Source organism: Mesoplodon mirus (assembly GCF_964341445.2).
Source record: "Mesoplodon mirus genome assembly, chromosome: 17".
Taxonomy (NCBI): domain Eukaryota; kingdom Metazoa; phylum Chordata; class Mammalia; order Artiodactyla; family Ziphiidae; genus Mesoplodon; species Mesoplodon mirus.
In genome coordinates, this window is record NC_138993.1 from 9,473,589 (window position 1) to 9,494,690 (window position 21,102).

At 39.4% G+C, this 21,102-nt stretch overlaps 1 protein-coding gene across 1 annotated transcript in view; it reads left to right on the forward strand.

The window, feature by feature from the left end:
- KL (klotho) overlaps positions 1-21,102 on the forward strand; it is a gene marked incomplete at both ends in the record, with an annotated part of 54,532 nt that overhangs the window by 26,282 nt on the left and 7,148 nt on the right. The window contains 2 exons of the mRNA XM_082602037.1: positions 19,036-19,546; positions 20,301-20,569. Of these exons, the coding sequence (XP_082458163.1) occupies positions 19,036-19,546; positions 20,301-20,569 (780 nt within the window). The remainder of the gene's footprint in view (positions 1-19,035; positions 19,547-20,300; positions 20,570-21,102) is intronic.

The following is a 21,102-nucleotide window of genomic DNA, read 5'->3' on the forward strand; positions in this document are numbered from 1 at the left end:
TCACTTAAACTTATTTTATTTGATGACATCAATAGGTCTTTGTCAGATCATTAGACAATCTAGTTAATCGCAGAGAATACTCACACCCTACCATATTCCCAGGCCTGAGACTGGAGGCTTACTTTCTGGAGTAATTGAAAGACAAGGGAGTGGAACTTTGGGGCTGCATAGAACAAAGACAGGAGTGAGACACAGGGATGAACACAGGGGCTCAACTGGAATTGTACCTACAAACATTCCATCACCTCCCAGCAGCCTCATCACTCTAAGCAAATAGCATCTGTCTCTCCTGGTAGGGGAAGGGAGGATATTTGGTGCCTTTGAATGGCACCAAAGTAAGGACCTCACCCACTGACATTGGGGGCTGGTCCCCTAATGAAGTGACTAATTTCCTGGCAAATCAGCATAGCTTGCTCCCTATAAAGTGTCCCCATGCCTATAATTTTGACTAGGTTTTAAGTACTTTTCTCTTAAATATGAATGGACAGCCAAGCATCAAAAGGTATTTGAGGAAAGTGTCCACCATAAAACAGTGAGAATAAAATAAATACACAGAAAAGCAAACCATGAAAAACACATTATGCAGGAAATTAAATACACACAAACTGAAAAAGGAACAAATCAGAGAATATTTAAAAATTCTTGAACATCAACAATGTGACTTTTGAAATAAAATGTTTAGTGAAAAGATTGAAAGATATAGGAAAAGAAGTGCCCCCAAAGTAGTACAAAATGACAAAGAAATGGAAATATTAAAAGGGAAAAAGATTTAAAAGATGAAACACAAAAGTCCAACATCAAACTAATAAGAATTCAGAAAGAGAATAAGGAAATGGAGAGCAGGAAATTACTAAAAAAATAATATAAGAAAATCCTCCAGAACTGAGGAACACAAGCCTTTAGCTTTAAAGATCCTTCTGAATTCCTAGCACAATGAAGGCACAGTTATGTAGGGATTTAGAAAGCTTACCTTTGATATGGTACTGGCACAAAAACAGAAATATAGATTAATGGAACAGGGTAGAAAGCCCAGAGATAAACCCAGGCACATATGGTCACCTTATCTTTGGTAAAGGAGGAAAGAATATACAATGGAGAAAAGGCAGCCTCTTCAATAAGTGGTGCTGGGAAAAATGGACAGCTACATGTAAAACAACGAAATTAGAACACTCCCTAACACCAAAATGGATTAAAGACCTAAATGTAAGGCCAGGCACTATAAAACTCTTAGAGGAAAACATAGGCAGAACACTCTATGACATAAATCACAGCAAGATCCTTTTTGACCCACCTCCTAGAGAAATGGAAATAAAAACAAAAATAAACAAATGGGACCTAATGAAACTTCAAAGCTTTTGCACAGCAAAGGAAACCATAAAGAAGATGAAAAAATAACCCTCAGAATGGGAGAAAATATTTGCCAACGGAGCAACTGACAAAGGATTAATCTCCAAAATACACAAGCAGCTCATGCAGCTCAATATCAAAAAAACAACCCAATCCAAAAATGGCAGAAGACTTAAATAGCCATTTCTCCAGAGAAGATACAGAGATTGCCAACAAACACATGAAAGGATGCTCAACATCACTAATCATTAGAGAAATGCACATCAAAGCTACAATGAGGTATCACCTCACACCGGTCAGAATGGACATTATCAGAAAATCTACAAGCAATAAATGCTGGAGAGGGTGTGGAGAAAAGGGAACCCTTTTGCACTATTGGTGGGAATGTAAATTGATACAGTCACTATGGAGAACAGTATAGAGGTTCCTTAAAAAACTAAAAATAGAACTACCATGCAACCCAGCAATCCCACTACTGGGCATACCTTGAGAAAACCATAATTCAAAGAGTCATGTACCACGATGTTCATTGCAGCTCTATTTACAATAGCCAGGACATGGAAGCAACCTAAGTGTCCATTGACAGATGAATAGATAAAGAAGATGTGGTACATATATATATAAGGAATATTACTCAGCCATAAAAAGAAATGAAATTGAGTTATTTGTAGTGAGGTGGATGGACCTAGAGACTGTCATACAGAGTGAAGTAAGTCAGAAAGAGAAAAGCCAATATTGTATATTAACACATATATGGGGAATGTAGAAAATAGTACAGATGAACCTATTTCCAGGGCAGGAATGGACATAGATGTAGAGAACGGACATGTGGACACAGCGGGGGAAGGGCAGGGTGGGATGAATTGGGAGTTCGGGACTGACATATATACACTACTATGTATAAAATAGATAACTAATGAGAACATGCTGTATAGCACAGGGAACTCTAGTCAGTGCTCTGTGGTGACCTAAATGGGAAGGAAATCCAAAAAAGAGAGGATATATGTATATGTATAGCTGATTGACTTCGCTGTACAGAAGAAACTAACACAACATTGTAAAGCAACTCTATCCCAATTAAAAAAAAAAGAGCCCAGCTTTTCTGAACCCCTGGTTGCAGTGCTCACTGCCTTACTGCATGCTGTCTCCAGCCCACAGTTTTCATTTTGCATGTGTGCTGGTGAATGTCTAGACCAAGGGTAGGTTCCTTCCTTGTCACATCAGCGCTTAGAAATGGAGGTGTCACCAGTGTTTTTAACCCTCATTAACATCTAGAGACTCACCACTGCTAATTAAAACACACACTAACCCATAGACACCTGTTCCACTTACTGTCGCTGTGTAATGTGCCCAAACTTACTGGCTTTAAAAAAACATTTCATTTTGCTTACATGTTGTGGGTCAGAATTAGGGGAGGGCTCATCTAGGCAGTTTTCCTGTGGGCTACATGTCACTTAAGCTTCGACCGGGCTGGGCATCCAGGATGGCTCATGCATGATTGGCAGTTGGTGCTGGCTGTTGACCAGATGTCCCTGAGCCCCACCAACACAGTGGTCTCAGGTTAGTCAGACCTCTTATGTGGCAGCTGGCTTCCCCCAGCAAGCATCCCAAGAGAACTAGGAGGAAGTGGTGTCGACTTTTGATTTGGCCTTGATGTCATGGAGTGTCACTTCTGCCAGAGCAGTCACAGCCCCCAGACTCAAGGAAGGGGACAAAGACTCCCACCCAGTGGGGGGGCTGGCGAGCAAGGTCACACAGCTGAGGGCCATGGGGGATGTGCCATCTTTGGAAAATACATTTCAGCACAGCATCTCATACTTTCTAGCTCACAGTGATCTCTGGAAATGCTTTTTTCCATCTCCCCAGGACCTACACACCTGGTTTAGAAACTTCCTCCTCCACGAAGACTTCTATGATTTCCCTCAACAAGAAGGAATTTTTTTCTCTGAATTCCCATTGTATTTTAAAAAAAAAAAAATCCTTCTTATGACACTTTCAATCTCATGTCATAATTTTGTGTACCTGGGCTGTGATCTCTGCGTATTCCCTGCATAATAACTTGCCCGTTGTGTAAATATTTGCTTGGTGAAATAATGATTCCATGATAACTCAAATAATAGTCATGAAAAAGGTGCATTTCAATTCAGAGCTCTCATTTTTTTTCTTCTACACGAAAAATTAAAGAAACCAAACAATCTTTCATGAGGAGTTACAGAAGAAACCGTGTGTGGATGTTTTCCTGGTGTTTATTGCTGCTCTGTGAGAAACGAAGATGGGGGAACGAAAACCATGTCATTCACAATTTGATTAAAAAGCTTTTCTTCTTTTTTTTCTTTTCCTTTCATGTTTAAGCCCTGCAGTTTTGAATTTTCCCTTTCTTCATAGAGGAAGACAGATCAAGCAGCTATGATTCCAGTTTCCCATTCTGGAAACACCCTCACAGCTGTTTAATACATTTGGCCTCAACTCAACCCCCTGTCCCCTCACTCACTGCCTTTCAGCCACAGGAAGGGCTTGCTGTTGTGCCTTGGGGCCCTTTTTTCTGGTTCTCTCTGCCTGGAATGTTCTCCCCACCCCACCGTACCCCCAGATACACAGCTCCCTCACCTCCTTTAAGCCTATGCTCAAAAGCCACGTTCTCAAACGAGGCACATCCTGAACACCCCATTTAAAATGGTTCTCCCAGCACCCCAGACTTAGTGGGAGTGGAGGACCCCTTCCTGGCTCAAGAAGCACTTCCTGGGGGCCTGGAGGAGAGAGGAGTTCACCGAGTTCACAGGTACTGCAGATGAAATGTGTGAACACGAATTTCTTGGGTTTGGTTTCTAGCTTCAGAATAGAAGACCCTGGAAGAGCAATTAAAAAACAAAACAAAAACAAACACACAGCCTCTGGCATAATAGTGGCTATTGAAAAGGCAGTCTTCGATTCCTTATGCAACCCCCGGACAGAAATTCATTCTTTGGATTTAGTAGTTGCTCAGCACTGCAGGGCCAAGAGGCTTATGCGTGTTAATTAGCACCCTTGATGAACATTTGTAAATGAATCCCACCAAAACCCAAGCTGACCAGCTTTTTTTGTGATAAAGAATAATCTTTGGGGATTATTTAATATCACAAAAGGAGACTAAGGAAAAATTTTCCTAGACTTGGAAATGGGGGAGAAGGATTACTGACGTCCTTCTGAGCAGCTGCCTGGGTTAATCCTGTTCTCTGATTCTGACTCTCTGTGGGTGCAGAAGGGAGTGTGTCTTTTTTAGATTTGTTGTTTACTGTGGATCAGGGTATTTTAAGTTCTATAAGGGTAGATGTTAATGGAAATGATTCTTGCTTAATAGGAGCACATATGGATTTTGTCCTATGGAGATGCAAAATGAAAAGATTAAAACTACGGCATATTCAATGAAAGGAAAATAAAGACTCCTGTGAGTGCTACCAAAAGCAATGGCATCTCCTCTCCTTGGCACCCAGGGCTCCCTTATTTTGTTCCCTTATTTTCACACCACTTACCATCTTTTAACATGCTTTTTAGTTCACGTTTTTTATGTTTGTTGTTTTTTTTTCTCTCCTCCTGCTGAGATGGAAGTTCCATGAGGGCAGAGGTTTTTGTCTGACTTGTTCACTATTGGATCCCTAAGCACCAGAACTGGGCCAAGCCTATAGTAGGTGCTCAATAAGTACTTGCAGAACGAAAATAGCCCTTAACATAGATCACTGACTTTCAGACTTTTCTGACCTTGACCCCGACAGTAAGAAAGGCATCTTATGTGTTGACACATACACAACAGAAGTCTCACAAAACAATACTTACCCTTACGACATGTGGTGCACTCTGAATAGAATTAGTTCTATTTTATTTCCATTTTCAAAATTTCTGTGGCTATCCATAACTCGATTTCACAGCTAGAATCTGTGGTGTGAAAAACTTTGACTTAAGACCATGTAAAAACTGCTACCATATAAGGCAAATGGGAAAAGTAGGGGAAAGAGGGGCAAGCGGATTACTTTCTATTATCGGCTATTCCATAAAACATATTTCCTATTCCTGTAATCTTATCCTGTCTGACAATGTAGAAGACCTCACACACCCACATGTCACTTTTTCTTTACGCGAAAAGTGTTCTCTCTTTCAACGGAAATTGAGTTATTTCCAAAGCAAAGAGCTATGAATGAGCCTGGGAACTGAGAGATGATCTTAAAGTCTCAGAGAGAGTCAGTTGGTTAGCATCTGCTGTTGATAACTCGAAGCAGGAGAATTAGGTGAGGAGGAAGAGGTAAACATTTAGAAAGTGAAGGTGACTGTTATGGAAGAAAAACACTTTTCTCAATTTTGTTGAAATCAGAGAGTAGCCGTTTCATGAGGGTATTACAGAATTACTTTGGCAGTTACAGTGATAGGTGTTTACTGAAAAGAGCCTGGTTGACTGATGAAACTTAGGATGCTTTGGCTGATCTTGGGAATACATCCTTTATCTGAGTCCTTTATCTTCTTGTCGCTTTTTCTCATCTAACCTGATGTCTCCCTACCTGTTCCTTTCTCGGCTCTCATTTTGTTGCTATTAGAAAAACAGATGCAAAAACCGGGAATTGGAACCCCTCTGTGTCTCCGATAACATTGTGATTAATGGACCAGATGGATTCTGGTCACAAGCCAGTTATTTTGTTAACAACCTAGCATCAATGATTTGGAAGGATTTTCGTAGCAGCATGATTTAGTTTTAAATAGAATGATTTAACTGATGGTGATTAGTCCTGTACAGATAAATTAATGAGGCAAGAAACCTAATCTCTGATTTATTGATGTATTTACCAAGAGTTAGTTATGAAATAATTTTTACTTTATTTGAAGGAACTTTTTATTCAAAAATGAACGAGTAAGTCCTTTTATGTAACCTACTTTGGAAAAATCCAGACAAAATGATCATAAGTAACAAAACTCCAAAACTACACTGTGATTTTAAAAAAATCTACCTTGATCTGTATCTTGCCTAGTTGTAAAAACATTCCTTTGAGTGAGTTCTTATAGAATCTCACATTTGGTTATATGTGTATTAGGAATTCTATATTTGCAAATGACCAACCCCAACTAAAACTAGGTTAAAGAGGAAAAGGGACTTTATTAGAAGGACACTGGGGTGGGTCACAGAATTGGGGAAGAGCTCCAGTGACTCTGGGAATAGGACTTGCAAATCACCATTCCCTTTGAGGAAGGCAATCTTTCTCTCTCACTACACACATGTGCATGTGAGAGCACTTTCCAGTAATCATCACCTTTGTCCAGGACCTTAATCATACCTACATTTTGGCAGTAGCATTCCAACTTGCAGCACCCAGCTGTTCACATTTTAATCCATTCTGCAAGAGATGATTTTGATTGTATGATTTTTTTTTTTTTTTTTTTGCGGTATGCGGGCCTCTCACTGTTGTGGCCTCTCCCGTTGCGGAGCACAGGCTCCGGACGCGCAGGCTCAGCAGCCATGGCTCACGGGCCCAACCGCTCCGCGGCATGTGGGATCTTCCTGGACCGGGGCACGAACCCATGTCCCCGGCATCGGCAGGCGGGCGGACTCTCAACCACTGTGCCACCAGGGAAGCCCTGATTGTATGATTTTGATCCTTATTGTCTCAGAAGTTTATGCTCACCTATTAGGATCTATTCTATCAAATCCATATAATTTTGAATTCAAAATTTTTCGTATTCTGGTCCCACACTTTCTATTGTAAACTTATATGCCAAAAGCCACAAAGTATTCAACACTTTCTCTCATTAGGCTAGTATCATTATTTTCACAACACTGAATACATTCTTAGGTCTGTGCCTTTAATCATAATTTCCTTGCTTAGATACTCCATTGCCTTCCCCAAGCACCAGCCACATTCCACTATGAGGATATTTTAAATGCTTATTGCCCCTACACCACTTACCCCAAATGTGGCCCAGGCTAGAAAAGAGATCCTAATTGTTTGGCTTAATACATGGATCTTAGAGTTTTGGGGTGAATTCCAGATGATCTGATGAACTACAACTTGGTCAGAAACATTTTGATGGAGAATAATGTAATGAACTGGATCATTTGGTTAAAAATAAATCTCAGTTACTAGACTTTATTAATAATTTTGTTTTTCTGTGAATCTTTTAAGCATTCCTAACTTTTTTTTCCCCAGAAATTACGAGGCTAAAATGTAAGAAACTGTTCTTCCATGTTTGTGAAATTTTGGAGCAACTGAAGTGTGTGACAATAGGAGATTAGTAAACCAATAAGTAATTGTTGGATGGTGTGAGATAGAATCAGTTGGAACAATCCATGTCATCCATCTTTGTGCAAAACATGAAAACATAGCTAAACAAGTGGGACAGACATCATCAGTTTAGAAAATTATGTACTAAATAATTTGAAGCAGAAAATTCCCCAAACTTGAAAATTTCAGTTACTTTTATTATTTATTTTTCTTATTAGAAAAGCAATGCATGCATGCTTATTACATAAAAGTTAGAAAATCAGAGAAGCAGAACAACATTTAAAAATGGCCATAGTCCCACTCAATAGAGATGACAACAATTATCCTCTTGGTACAAATTCTTCAAAATCCTGTCCTATGTATATTTATTTTATAGATGTACATATGATTCCATAAATTAGGTAATACTGCTTATGACTTGTCTGTAGCTAACTATAAGTTATTAAAGTGATTGATTTGTAGCCAACGATTAATTTGTTCCATTTAACCCCTAATTCGTGAGTTATTTCAACTAATCCCTATTGTTGCCTTTTAGATTTGTTTCAAGTAATCTAAGAACTATGACTGGCACATAGTAGCTACTCAATAAATGTTTGACTAAAAGAATAAGAAAATGGATAATCTCATGTTGTTGGATGTTCAGATTGTTTCAAGTCAACTCTGTTGTTGATGGAGAGTGTACATTCCTGATGAGCTGCCAATTTATGAAGAAGCATGACATCTACCCCAACTGTATTTGTGCAGAGGGCAATGGGAAAGGGATGTCTACTGTGTCTGGGGAGCCAAGCAAGCCTTCACAGGGGAGATGAGAATGGAGGTGAATTTGGAAGGAGAGAGAATTTTTCAGAGAATAACTGGGGAAAATAGCAGTAAGAGGAAGCAGGATTAATTAGGGACTCCTTCTTGGAAGAGGCAAGTGTAAACAGAAGGCAGGGAGGGATAGAGATGACAGAGGAAAAGTAGAATGTCATTACAGGGTTGATAGGTTGTCATCCAAGGTACGTACAGGCTTGGATGAGGGGTAACAAGAAATTGACCTGACAGTAGCAAAAGAGCAGGGTTGGGGAGCGATGAGATATACATTGATAGGAAATTGTTAATTTGTGGGAGACTGTAAGGCTTGGTGATCGAGCTAGAAGTTCTACTTATTTAATTGGCTAAGAAGTACAAAATAAAGTCAAGCAAGCCCAGCTGCTGCCTAAGTCCATGATTTTTCTGACCGGGTATCAGCAAGGGTGGACATAAGGCCCTGAGCATAGGTTGGGGCCTGGGTGATAGAGGCAGGTCTCAGGCAACTTTTGAGGAACTGCACACAGAGATTACTGGTTATTTTTGTAGATAAAATTCATAGGAGCCTATTTTTTTGAAATTATTTATGTGCTCTATTAGGTGGTTGTTTTGGGGGAGGATGCTTGAAATTCTTTCTTCAGGAACTTTAGTTTACAATCCATGGGGCTGTGCTGATAAAGGAAGAGGAATAATTCGGCCTACAGTCATGAACTTTAGGCTAGTTCGTGTACTTGTGTAACAGCCCAGGGTAGCAGTGACTTTTAAGAAAGTCCCTAGATGTGTAATCATGATACTATTCTTGAACTTGTGGTAAGAGGATGCCAAAGGGGAAAAAAAATTTCCAGTGCTCTCTGAAATTTATCTAGTCCTTCGACCTTTCTCAGAAGAGTGCACCTTTATTTTACACTAAAACAACATCTTGAGGGCTCTTTTTGGGTAGGGAGTAGACACGAATTAGCTGTTTGAATGATTTTCTGTTTATGGGCTGCATTTCAGTTCTTTTACCATTGGTCTCAGTCCATTTAATTAAGATTATTTGTAGGATTAAATTAATCCTTTAAGAATTATTCCATTTCAATTAAAAAAAATCTAAAGAATGATTAAAAAAAAAAAGTGACCCATTCAGTATCACCTCTGAAATACATTTGAATGCTTAATTACCGTCCATGTCTTTTCCAACTTCAGACTCAGTTACCCAGCTGCCAACCAGGCATCTTCATTGAGATGTCAAACCCATGACCTAAACAGAACTTGATCGCTTCCCTTCCCCAGTCCCTTATTTTTTGCTTTCTCTGTTGTCCTTGATTCTTCCCCTCACAAGTCATATGTAACATCCAATTCATCAGCAAGTTCTACTGATTCCACCTTCAATGATAGCCTAAATCTGGCCCCTTCTCACTATCTCCTTTGGTCCAAACCAACCTCATCTTTTGCCTGGACCATTGCAACAGCTCCCTAACTGGTCTTCTTGCTCCCATCTTGCCCTCCTGGAGTCTGTTCACCACACAACAGCCAGTCATCTTTTAAAAGTCATAAATCAAATGACATTACCACCACACTTGAGTAATAAACATAAATGGCCTGTCACAATTCTAAGTGCTTTCCATATATTGACTTATTCAGTCGTCATAAAGATGTGAACATAAGGTGCTATTGTTATCCCTGTTTTCCAGATGAGGAAACAGAGGCACAGAGAAGTTAGATTATGTGTCCAAAGTCACACAGCTAATAAGAGTACAGATTTAGAACAGTCTGAGTGAACAGTCTGTGGTTTTAGTTTGTATTTCCCTGTTGATATTGGTGTTGAACACCTTTCCTTGTGCTTATTGAGCATTGATGTGGATGCTCTAGTGAAATGTCTGTTCAATTTTTTTGTTCATGGTGGGGAGGGGGGGTGGTTTCTTTTTTATTATTGATTGGTAGGAATAGTGTATTTACTTGGATATAACTCTTTTGTCATATACATATTTTTAATATTTCCCCTCAGTGTTTTGTCTTTTCTTTTTGTTGACTTTTGATGAGCAGATTTCAATCTTGATGATGTCCAATATGTCAGCTTTTTTCTTTTCTGTGTTCTAAGAAATCTTTTCCTACTCCAAAATCAAGAGGCTATATTTTGTTCCACAAGTTTATAGTTTTAGCTTTTACATTTGGATCTATGAGTTATCTCATATGAATTTTTATGCACAGTGTAAGGTTGAGTTCATTTTTCTCCATATATTTTCACAATTGTTGCAGGAGAATTTGTTGAAAAGTCTTTCCTTTTGCCATATAAGTGCCTTGGTACATTTGTTGGAAATCAACTGGCCATGGGCTTCAAAAAGTCTCTATTCTTCTCCTTTGATCTATTTGTCTATCCTTATGCCAGTATCACACTGTATTGACTATTATGCTTTGACTTTGTTCTTCCTTTTGCAGAGTATTTTAACTGTTCTAGGTGCTTTGAATTATCATATACATTTTAGAACCAACTTATTAATTTCCACAAAAATTGTATTGGGATTTTGGATGGGATGGTGTTGAACCTAGAGATCAGCTCAGGGAGAATGGATAATTTAACAATGTTGAGTCTTACAGTCCATAAAAATGGTGTCCCTCTCACATATACATTATTGATACTATGTATAAAATAGACAACTGATGGGAATACACTGAACATAGCACAGGGAACTCTACCTAATGCACTGTGGTAACTTAAATGAGAGGGAAGTCCAAAAGGGAGGGGATATCTCTATGTGTCTGGCTGATTCATTTTGTTGTGCAGTAGAGGCTAAAACAACATTGTAAAGCAACCATACTCCATTAAAAATTAATAAAAAATGGTATTTCTTTCCATTTATTTAGGTCTTTAATTTCTTTTAGTACTGTTTTCTGTAGTCGGTTTGCACATCTTTTGTGAAATTATTCCTAAGTATTTTATAGTTTCAGTGCTATTGGAAGTGGTATTGTATTTAAATTTTATTTTCCAAATGCTTGTTGCTCATATATTAAAATACAATTGAGTTTTGTATCTTGACAGTATATTCTGGTAACTTGATAAATTCACTTATTAGTTCTAATTAGGTTTTTTTTGTTTGTTTTTTTAGATTCCTTAGGGTTTCTATATAGTTAATCGTGTTTTATATGAATGAGTTATTTTCTCTTCTTTCCAATCAGCATGACGTCATTTCTTTGATTTGCCTTACTACACTGGCTAGGACCTCCAGTATAGTGTAAATAAAAGTTGTGAGAGTGGTTAAGTTTATTTCTAAGTATTTTATTCTTTTTGTATCTATTATAAATGGAATTATTTTCTTAATTTCCTCTTTGGATTATTCATTGATATTGTATAGAAATACAACTGATTTTTGAATGTTGATATCATATCCTGCAATTTGCTGAATTCACTTATTAGCTCTAATAATTTTTTTTGTGTGTGAATTCTTTAGCACAAAAGAATTATGTACAATCACATCATTGGTGAATAGAGATAGTTTTACTACTTTCCGACTTCTTTCCTTTTTTTACCCCTTGCCTAATTACTCTGGTTAGAACTTGCAATGCACTGTTTCTGTCTTGATCCTGATCTTAGGAAATTCTTTCACTAATTGAGTATGATGCTAACTGGGGGTTTTTCAGAAATGCCCCTATCACATCACAATAGTTCCCTTTTATTCCTGTTTTTTTAGTGTTTTTGTCATGAAATACGTTTGGATTTTGTCAAATGCCGTTTCTGTATTCACTGAGATGATCATACGGGGTTTCCCTTTCTTCATTCCATTAATGTGATGTATTGCATTGATTGATTTTCATATGTTGAACCATCCTTGCATTCCTGGGATAAATCCTACTTGATCATGGTATATACTCCTTTTAGTATGCTGCTGGAATTGTTTTGTCAGTATTTTGTTGAGTTTTTTTGTATCTATATCCATAAGAGCTATTGGTCTGTAGCTTTTTTTTTTTTTCTTGTGATGTCCTTATCTGGCTTTGGTATTAGGGTAATGCAGTGCTGGCTTCATAGAGTGACGTAGGAAGTGTTCCTTTCTCTTCTATCTTTTGAAGAACTTGAGAAGGTCTGGTGTTAATTTTTCTTTAAATGTTTGGCACAATTTATCATTTCAGCCACTGGCCCTGAGTTTTTCTTAGTTGAGCAGTTTTTGATTACTGATTCAATCTCTTATTTATACATCTGTTCAGATTTTTTATTTTTTCTTGAGCCACTTTTTGGGAATTTGTGTGTTTCTAGGAATTTGTCCATTTCATCTAGGTTATGTAATTTGTTGGCATATACTTTTTCATAGTATTTGCTTATAATTATTTTATTACAGAAATAGAACAGATCAGTAGTAATATTCCCACTTTCATTTCTGATTTTAGTAATTTGAGTCTTCTCTGTTTGTTCCTTAGTCAGTCTAGCTAAAGGTTTGTCAATTTTGTTGATCTTTTCAAAGGATCAACTTTAGATTTTGGTGATTCTATTATTTTTCTATTCTCTATTTTGTTTATATCTACTCTAATCTTTATTAATTCCTGTATCCTGCTAAGTGTGGGTTTAGTTTGCTCTTCTTTTTCTGTTACCTTAAGGTGAAAAGCTAGGTTATTGATTTGAGAACTTCCTTCTTTAATATAGTTATTTACAGCTATAAAGTTTCCTCTGTACACTGCTTTTGCTACACCCCATAAGTTTTGGTATATTGTGTTTTTGTTTTTATTCATCTTTTAGTATTTTCTAATCTTCCTTGTGATTTCTTACTTTACTTGTGGGAAACTTTGTGTTGGACTCTGTGAAGGGTATAAACAGGTACATGACAAGGAGCTTACAGTTTAGCCAGAGGGAAAATATTTAGATGTGCTGTGAAATTCAGAGTATTTTACTTGACTTCCAAAATTGGTGATATTAGCTCACTGGTAGAAAGGAATATGAGATCCATTTTTTCTAGATTTTTCAGACCCTAGATTTCAAAATACATATTGAGGCTGGGAAGGAAGTAAGGAGGATATCACATACCAGAAGGAAGTGAGGAGAATGTCTTATGCCCCAGATTGGATTTGTAGTGCATTTTGAAACAATACAGTATTATTCTCAGAGGTCTACCATGCCAAATTCCTTCCAATTTATTTTTTTGATGGTATGGGCTCTAAGTTCTCTGTCTCTCAAGGTCTCAGAAATAAAATACAATCAGGGTATCTTATGAGAGAGTTTGTCTGCTCTGGCTCAGAAACATGTTTGCTTCTGTCCCAGACTCTTTAATCTGATTCTTACTGCCAGTCTTCATTCCTCCGTATCTGTTTATTGAATACTTACTCTGCACCAGACATTTTGCTAGACTCTGAGAATAGAGAGATAAGAGACCTAGCCAATGCCTTCAGAAGACCTACAATCTAGACACTTAAATTCAATATAATATGGTTCAGGTCTTTGATAGGGGCCAGCTGTGGAGACACATGGAATGGACATGTAAGGGTGGGGAGAGGGAAGATGTCAGGGAAGACTTCCTGGAGATGGTGATGTCTGGGCTGAATTTTGAAGGGGGGTGAGGCTGGAGGGACTGGGAGTGGGTAAAACATGAGAGACCTGCACCTATTAAAGCAGGGAAGCCTAGGGGATTTCAGAATTTCACATAGGATTCAGTGTGCCTAGGATTTGGGATTTAAGGCAGAGCCCGTAGGGCAGGTTAGAGAACAATGGGGCAGGGGTTAATTAGATCAAGGCTTTCAACTAACCATCCTGAATAGTTCAAGCAGGGCCTGCCTTGAGTTATTTCCTTTTTTGATTTTAAGGTTTTTTTCTTCCCTCTAAAGCAATACATGTGTGTGGTAGGAAAGGAAAAAAAATATAGATAAACACAATGAGGACAATTATACCACCCACAAAACCTTCCAGGTATAAATCCTTCCAGATCTTAATGTACATATTTTTGTTTAATAAAAATGCTATTAAATTCTGCTTATTGCTTTGTAACCTGCTTTTTTGTTCAGTTAGTATGTTAGAAACATGTTTCACATGTTAATAGACATTCTTCTATATTATTTATAGTGTTTGAATAGTAATATATCTTTAGTCATACCATAATGTATTAAAACATCCATATGTGGGTGTAAATGTATTTGAATAGTGGACATTTCAGTTGTTTTCAATATTTTGCTATTACAAATAGTATTTAGATGACCATTCTTGCTCATACCCTTAATTGTTTCCCAGAGTCCTTGTCAATAGCTTTTAAAAATCTCAGTCTTAAGATAACAACCTTACAAGATTAACATACCTGGAATAATTAGAAGGCAATGCAAAACCGTACATAACCATCTCCCTATTAATCATCCTAAGTGGTTGCAACATCCTAAATGGTGACTTTTGTAAACCTAGCATCATAGTATTTGATTACTTACATCTACCATCAGAAAATGGAATGAACTCATGAGGAGGTGATGAAGCGGAGTTCAGTTCAGTGTAACAGACAATGGGGCCTTCGTGTTCCAGGGAGGGCCTGAGGGACTCCTCAAGGAGCATAGCTGGGAGGGAGGCGTCATCACCTGCAGTAAGTGATGTCAGAGAAGTAAGTGATATAAGGGCTCAGTGTGGCAGGTCGGGGTGGGAGTGAGGCAGGGAACTTCCTGGAGAAGATGCCACACGTGGGATGACCACCAAGTTAGACTTCCGTGGAGAGCAGTCAAACAACAGATCCAGTGAGGCGTTTTGAAGTGGGGTGTGTGGTTAAGCCAGATGATATCTATGATGCTTTCCATGTTCGTCAAAGTCCTCCAGAGAAACAGAACCAGCAGGATATACAGAGTTATACGGAAAGAGATTTACTAGGAAGGATTGGCTCATGCGGTTATGGAGACTGAGAAGTTCCACAATCTGTTGTGTGCAAGCTGGAGGTTCAGGAAACCCAGTGGTGTAGTTCAAGTACAAACCTGAAGGCCTGCGGACCAGGGGAGGCAATGGTGAAAGTCCTGGCCTGAGTCCAAAGGTCTGAGAACCAGGAGTGCCAACATCTGAAGGCAGGAGAAGATGGATGTCCCAGCTCGGTCAGAGAGCAAGTTCACCCTTCCTTCCCTTTAGGCCCTCACTGGATTGGATGATGCCCACCGCCATACTGGAGAGAGCAATCTTTTCTACTCAGTTGACTAATTCAAATGCTAATCTCTGCCAGAAAAACCCTTAGCGTTTGTTAAGTGGAGCACAGTGTGCCCAAGGTGAGCCTTGGTTTAATAATTGATCAAAAGAGAAATTAAGGGGACTTCCCTGGTGGCGCAGTGGTTAAGAATCCACCTGCCATTGCAGGGGACACGAGTTTGATTCCTGGCTGGGAAGATCCCACAAGCCACGGAGCAACTAAGCCCCTGCACCACAACTACTGAGCCTGTGCTCTAGAGCCCGCTAGCCACATCTACTGAGCCCACGTGCCACAACTACTGAAGCCTGCACGCCTAGAGCCCATGCTCTGCAACAAGAGAAGCCCACGTGCCACAACAAAGAGGAGCCCCAACTCGCCGCAGCTAGAGAAAAGCCTGCGTGCAGCAACGATGACCCAATGCAGCCAAAAATTAAAATTAAAAAAAAATTTAAAAAGAGAAATTGAAGCAGAGAAGTCTGTCACTCACAGGTCCTGGAGGAAGTACATAGCATGCCTTAAGGGACCACATGGGGTGGTTAAGACAGAGCACAGAGAGGGAGAGAGACAGAACCCCGGACTCATGCCTTTAATAGGGTCTGTGTGTGAGTGCTTTGGGGTTCCTGGGCCAGATTGGTCAATTCAAGCCAAAAGATGGGTTTTGGTAAGCCCCACAGGGGTCTTTTGTAAGGGGTGCATTTGGCATACGGAGTCTGGGAGGCAGGGGAGACCTGTTGATCACAGGGGCTATTGGGGAGGTCATCTCAGGAACTTACACTTGTTTGTGATTGTGGGCTGCTATCTAGGCAGGGCATGCGCTTGCATGAGGGGCTAGTGTCAGTTTAAGTTTCCTGTAGGGACACATAGTTAAACAAAATGGATGCCAAGGCAGAACACCATGAAGTAGCTGGTTAAACTCTTGACAAATGCTTTACCAGCCATGTGGGGGGTCCCTCAGTCCAGTCAGTCGACACATAAAACTAATCATCACACTTCCCAGTGCTACAAACTTATACTGTACTTCTCTAAGATAATTGACCACTTGAAAAACACTTTCACTTATATCATATTTAATCCTTGCAATGTCCCTGAAGGAGAATAGATGCTATTCCCATTTGTTCAAAGAAGTACCTGAGGCTCACACTGGTATGAGGTATGAGGATTTGGTATCCAAACTTGAGATTCTTCTAATACAAACTCCAGGTCGTATCACTATATCACATCGATGCTATGGGCTGAATTCCTTAGCAGGTGGCGTTTCCTTTACCTGCTGTGTTTTTCTTTTTGTTCTGTTGATCCTTTAGGGAGAGAAGGAATAAGCATTCATGGAGACCCTACCATGTGGAAACTCTGTTAGGTGTTTTGTGTAAAGTATCTCGTTTAATCCTCATTTACAGCCCTGTGAGAGACAGCGGAAAGATAGTTTTACCTGCCCTGGTTAAGTTATGTGGTCAAAGGCACACAAAAAAGTGATGGAGGGGCTTCCCTGGTGGCGCAGTGGTTGAGAGTCCGCCTGCCAATGCAGGGGACACGGGTTCGCGTCCCAGTCCAGGAAGATCCCACATCCCGCAGAGCGGCTGGGCCTGTGAGCCATGGCCGCTGAGCCTGCGTGTCCGAAGCCTGTGCTCCGCAACGGGAGAGGCCACAACAGTGAGAGGCCCGCGTACCGCAAAAAAAAAAAAAAAAAAAAAAAAGTGATGGAGCAGGAATTTTATCTGATATCAAACACCACGTGTGCACTTCCCTATAGCCAAGGTCATTCGTTTCCTTGCCAGACCTCCTGTGAGCCATGTCAAAGTACTCAAGGTTAGAAGAGTGGCCTGTGATTGTAGACAGTTCTACTGTATGGCTCTGACTTCAGCTACCTGCAAAACTGACCCATATCAGGAAGTTCTTGGTTGCTCCCACTCCTCCCTGGCCTCCTGACTCCCCCATCTTAGTGCTTGTCCTGTCGAGGTATGTCTGTTAGGGTTAGGTCCTGACTATCCACAGGCTTCAAATCAGCCAAATTAGGAAAGTCCTCTAATCTAACATCGTGAGTACTACAGCCTGGATTTCCCCTTTTCTTTTCTGTTTAACTGTTAACTGGTGAGATTTCTTGTCATTGGGGAAGGGAGAGATAGAGTGGTGAAGGTGAGGAAGATAGAGAAGGGTGGGGCACATCACAAATCCAGCAGCACAGCACAATCAAGCCCCAGCTTCTTGAATCACATGGGCAAAGGCCACTATTCTTATGATCAATATTTTATTCTCCATTTCCTTCCTAGCATATAGATAGCTGCTTTAGGTCATGAAAAAACACATTCTGTGAAATGAAACATAGTAGATGTTTACTAAGAAACTAAAAATGAAAGACATGCACTATTTGATTCCATTGAAATATCTGGCTGAACTCCTAAGAATGGTGATGAGGCCATTCTCGGACACCTGCACTGAAATGAACCAAGAGCAGAATATTAAGGAACAAGGAAGAGGATGTTTGGCGTAGGAGTGCAAGCGCTTCTTCAGGCCCAGGGAGTGGAATGAAAACTGGCATGATCATTGGGAGAATGTGAGTCAAACAGAGAATCAGAATGGAATTTTCCAAGAGAATATATTAGGAGAGCAAAAGGCTGATCAACAGCTCTTGCATTTGGAGAAAAACAGGGGGAGTAAATCAGGAATTCAAAAGTAAAGAAAAACCTAATTCAGGTAAGGGAGGAAAAAAAACACTATTCTTTGTAAATAGAAAGGAAACAAATGAAAATAAGATATCAGAAGTCAGCAAGATTTTATGGGAGTCTGAAGTTGATTTAATGGAAGCAAAGCCCATTTCATTGCTGTAGGAAACACCCAGCTGAGTTGCTGATTCACTGTGGACATCTGATCTCTTCAAAGCTGCATTTAGGTGTTTTTGCTCTTGGCTTGTATCTTGTACCCTTCGGGGGTCGGCAGGAAGCCAGCCATGTCCCAGAGTACTGGATGGTGGGCCAAGGTTAGATATCGGAGTTGTTTCTTTATTGCACTGATTCTTAGAGAAGAACAAAGATTGTGAGAACATGTGTTAGAATTTTTGTTATGAGACATGAATACAAAATATTAAATTGACTCCAACAATTTAAGTCAACTTGAAAACTCCCAGTCTCTTAGGATAAAAAATATATAATCCTATTTAGAAATTCCTGGTGTAATCACAGATGCAGGATTGGCTCTTTTCACGAAGGCTATTAATTAAAAAGTACATAATCCAAAGTCATTTAAGTAGTAAGATATTATAACAAATTCTTATTTCATTAACTTTTCAAAGTATGAATAATAACTACATATTCAACACAAGAAATTCACATTTTTCCACTGGCTGCTGAAAAACAGTGGAAATGATTCCAGTTATGGTTGCAGCTCACTGTGGGCTGACTTACCTCTGGAATTATTTATTGGTTCCAGGTGACTTTTACATTGTGGGGTTAGTCATTAGGTTAGACTTGATGAGAAACAGATAAAACTAGAAATGGGGATTCAAATACATGTTGTATTTCTGCTCACAATCAGAGATAAATTCACCGTGGTTTTTCTCTTCATAGGCTCATGCCAAAATCTGGCATCTCTACAATACTTCTTTCCGCCCCACTCAGGGAGGCCAGGTGTCCATTGCCCTGAGCTCCCACTGGATCAGTCCTCGAAGAATGACTGAACATAGCATCAAAGAATGTCAGAAATCTCTTGACTTTGTCCTAGGCTGGTTTGCCAAACCCGTATTTATTGATGGGGACTATCCTGAGAGCATGAAGAATAACCTTTCATCTCTTCTGCCTGATTTTACTGAATCTGAGAAAAAGTTCATCAAAGGAACAGCTGACTTTTTTGCTCTTTCCTTTGGACCAACCTTGAGTTTTCAACTGTTGGACCCTCAGATGAAGTTCCGTCAGTTGGAATCTCCCAGCCTGAGGCAACTCCTTTCCTGGATTGACCTTGAGTATAACCACCCTCGAATATTTATTGTGGAAAATGGCTGGTTTGTTTCAGGGACCACCAAGAGAGATGATGCCAAATATATGTATTACCTCAAAAAATTCATAATGGAAACCTTAAAAGGTAGGATTGTGGATAAAATCCTAATTTTCTGCCAGAATCCACTGGAAAAACAATCTTTAAGATGATCTTAATAAACTGTGTGAATTTATAGTTTTTAATCAGAACATAGAAATTCATTTTGGCAATAGTAGGAATGCATTTATGTAACACCTTTCTCATTTGGGACCTTGAGGAACCTGAATTAATTTTTTAAACTCATTTTGTAAATGAGAAACTGGGTTATAATGTTTAAAATTACTAGACTTTCAGAGTTACTACTCAAGATTTTTTAGATTATATTAAAGATTAAGTAAATCCCAAGATATCTAGATCTCTGTACACATTTTTCAGTTCAGATTGCTTGTACTGAATAAAACACTTTTTATTTTTTAAAAAAAGGAATATCAATATTTTCTGAAGAAAAGAGTAAGTAGTCCATGCCTTTGAAGACTTAATTCGTTTACTGCATCAGGCACAAAGATAGGTGCTTAGGATAGAAAGTAGAACAAGATATCTTGGCCTAAAGAGCACCCACTAGAAATAAGGGAAATTCAGATAAAAACATATTGGAGATAAACCTATTTGTGAAGACATTTACTAATATTTGTAGAGTTATCTAGGTTCTCTTAGAGCCTTTCATCAGTGAGAAGGGTCATCAGTTTACCAAACGATAAGCATTATACTTACTGAAGTAGTAAAATCCTCAAATGCTCTTGAATCATGAGACGAGTGCCCATCACAGGGTCATGTTGCTCTTGTCCTCTTTCCTTTGCAGCCATCAGGCTGGACGGGGTGGATGTCATCGGGTACACCGCGTGGTCCCTCATGGATGGCTTCGAGTGGCACAGAGGCTACAGCATCAGACGTGGACTCTTCTATGTCGACTTTCTAAGCCAGGATAAGAAGTTGTTGCCGAAGTCTTCAGCCTTGTTCTACCAGAAGCTGATAGAGAAAAATGGCTTCCCTCCTTTACCTGAAAATCAACCCCTAGAAGGGACATTTCCCTGTGACTTTGCTTGGGGAATTGTTGACAACTACATTCAAGTAAGTCAGCTGACAAAACCAATCCGCAGTCTCACCAAGCCCTATCACTAGTAAGTAGTTCTTCCTTATTAGGTTGTCATGGCACATTGTCCATTCCTCAGGCCAAACATGGTTCCTTAGTGAACACATTAAAGGCACCATTTGGAATGCTGCACTCTTCTCTCCAAAAATCTTCCTAGCTTCATCTTGCACTTTAAATCAGCTCCAAGGGGAACAGATTAAAAATATAACCATCTTTAAGATCTGATAGGATAGTGAAAGATAAAACACTCTCTTTTAATACCATGGTTTTCAACCCCTTTTAAAGTAGTTGTTGAGTTCTTCCATAAACGATATAAAACAGAACTCCACGTTATCTGAGGTCTCGGTGGAGCTGCTGAGATTGAAGCAGGAGCATTAGGCAGAGCCCTCCTGAGGTATAACTGTGGAACCCCCAAGCTTGTGGAAATACCTCCAGAAAGAAAAACCCTTGCTCAGTGATTCACTGATCGGAATGCCATTTCTAGCAACAGTTTTTGAATTGCGTGGTAACG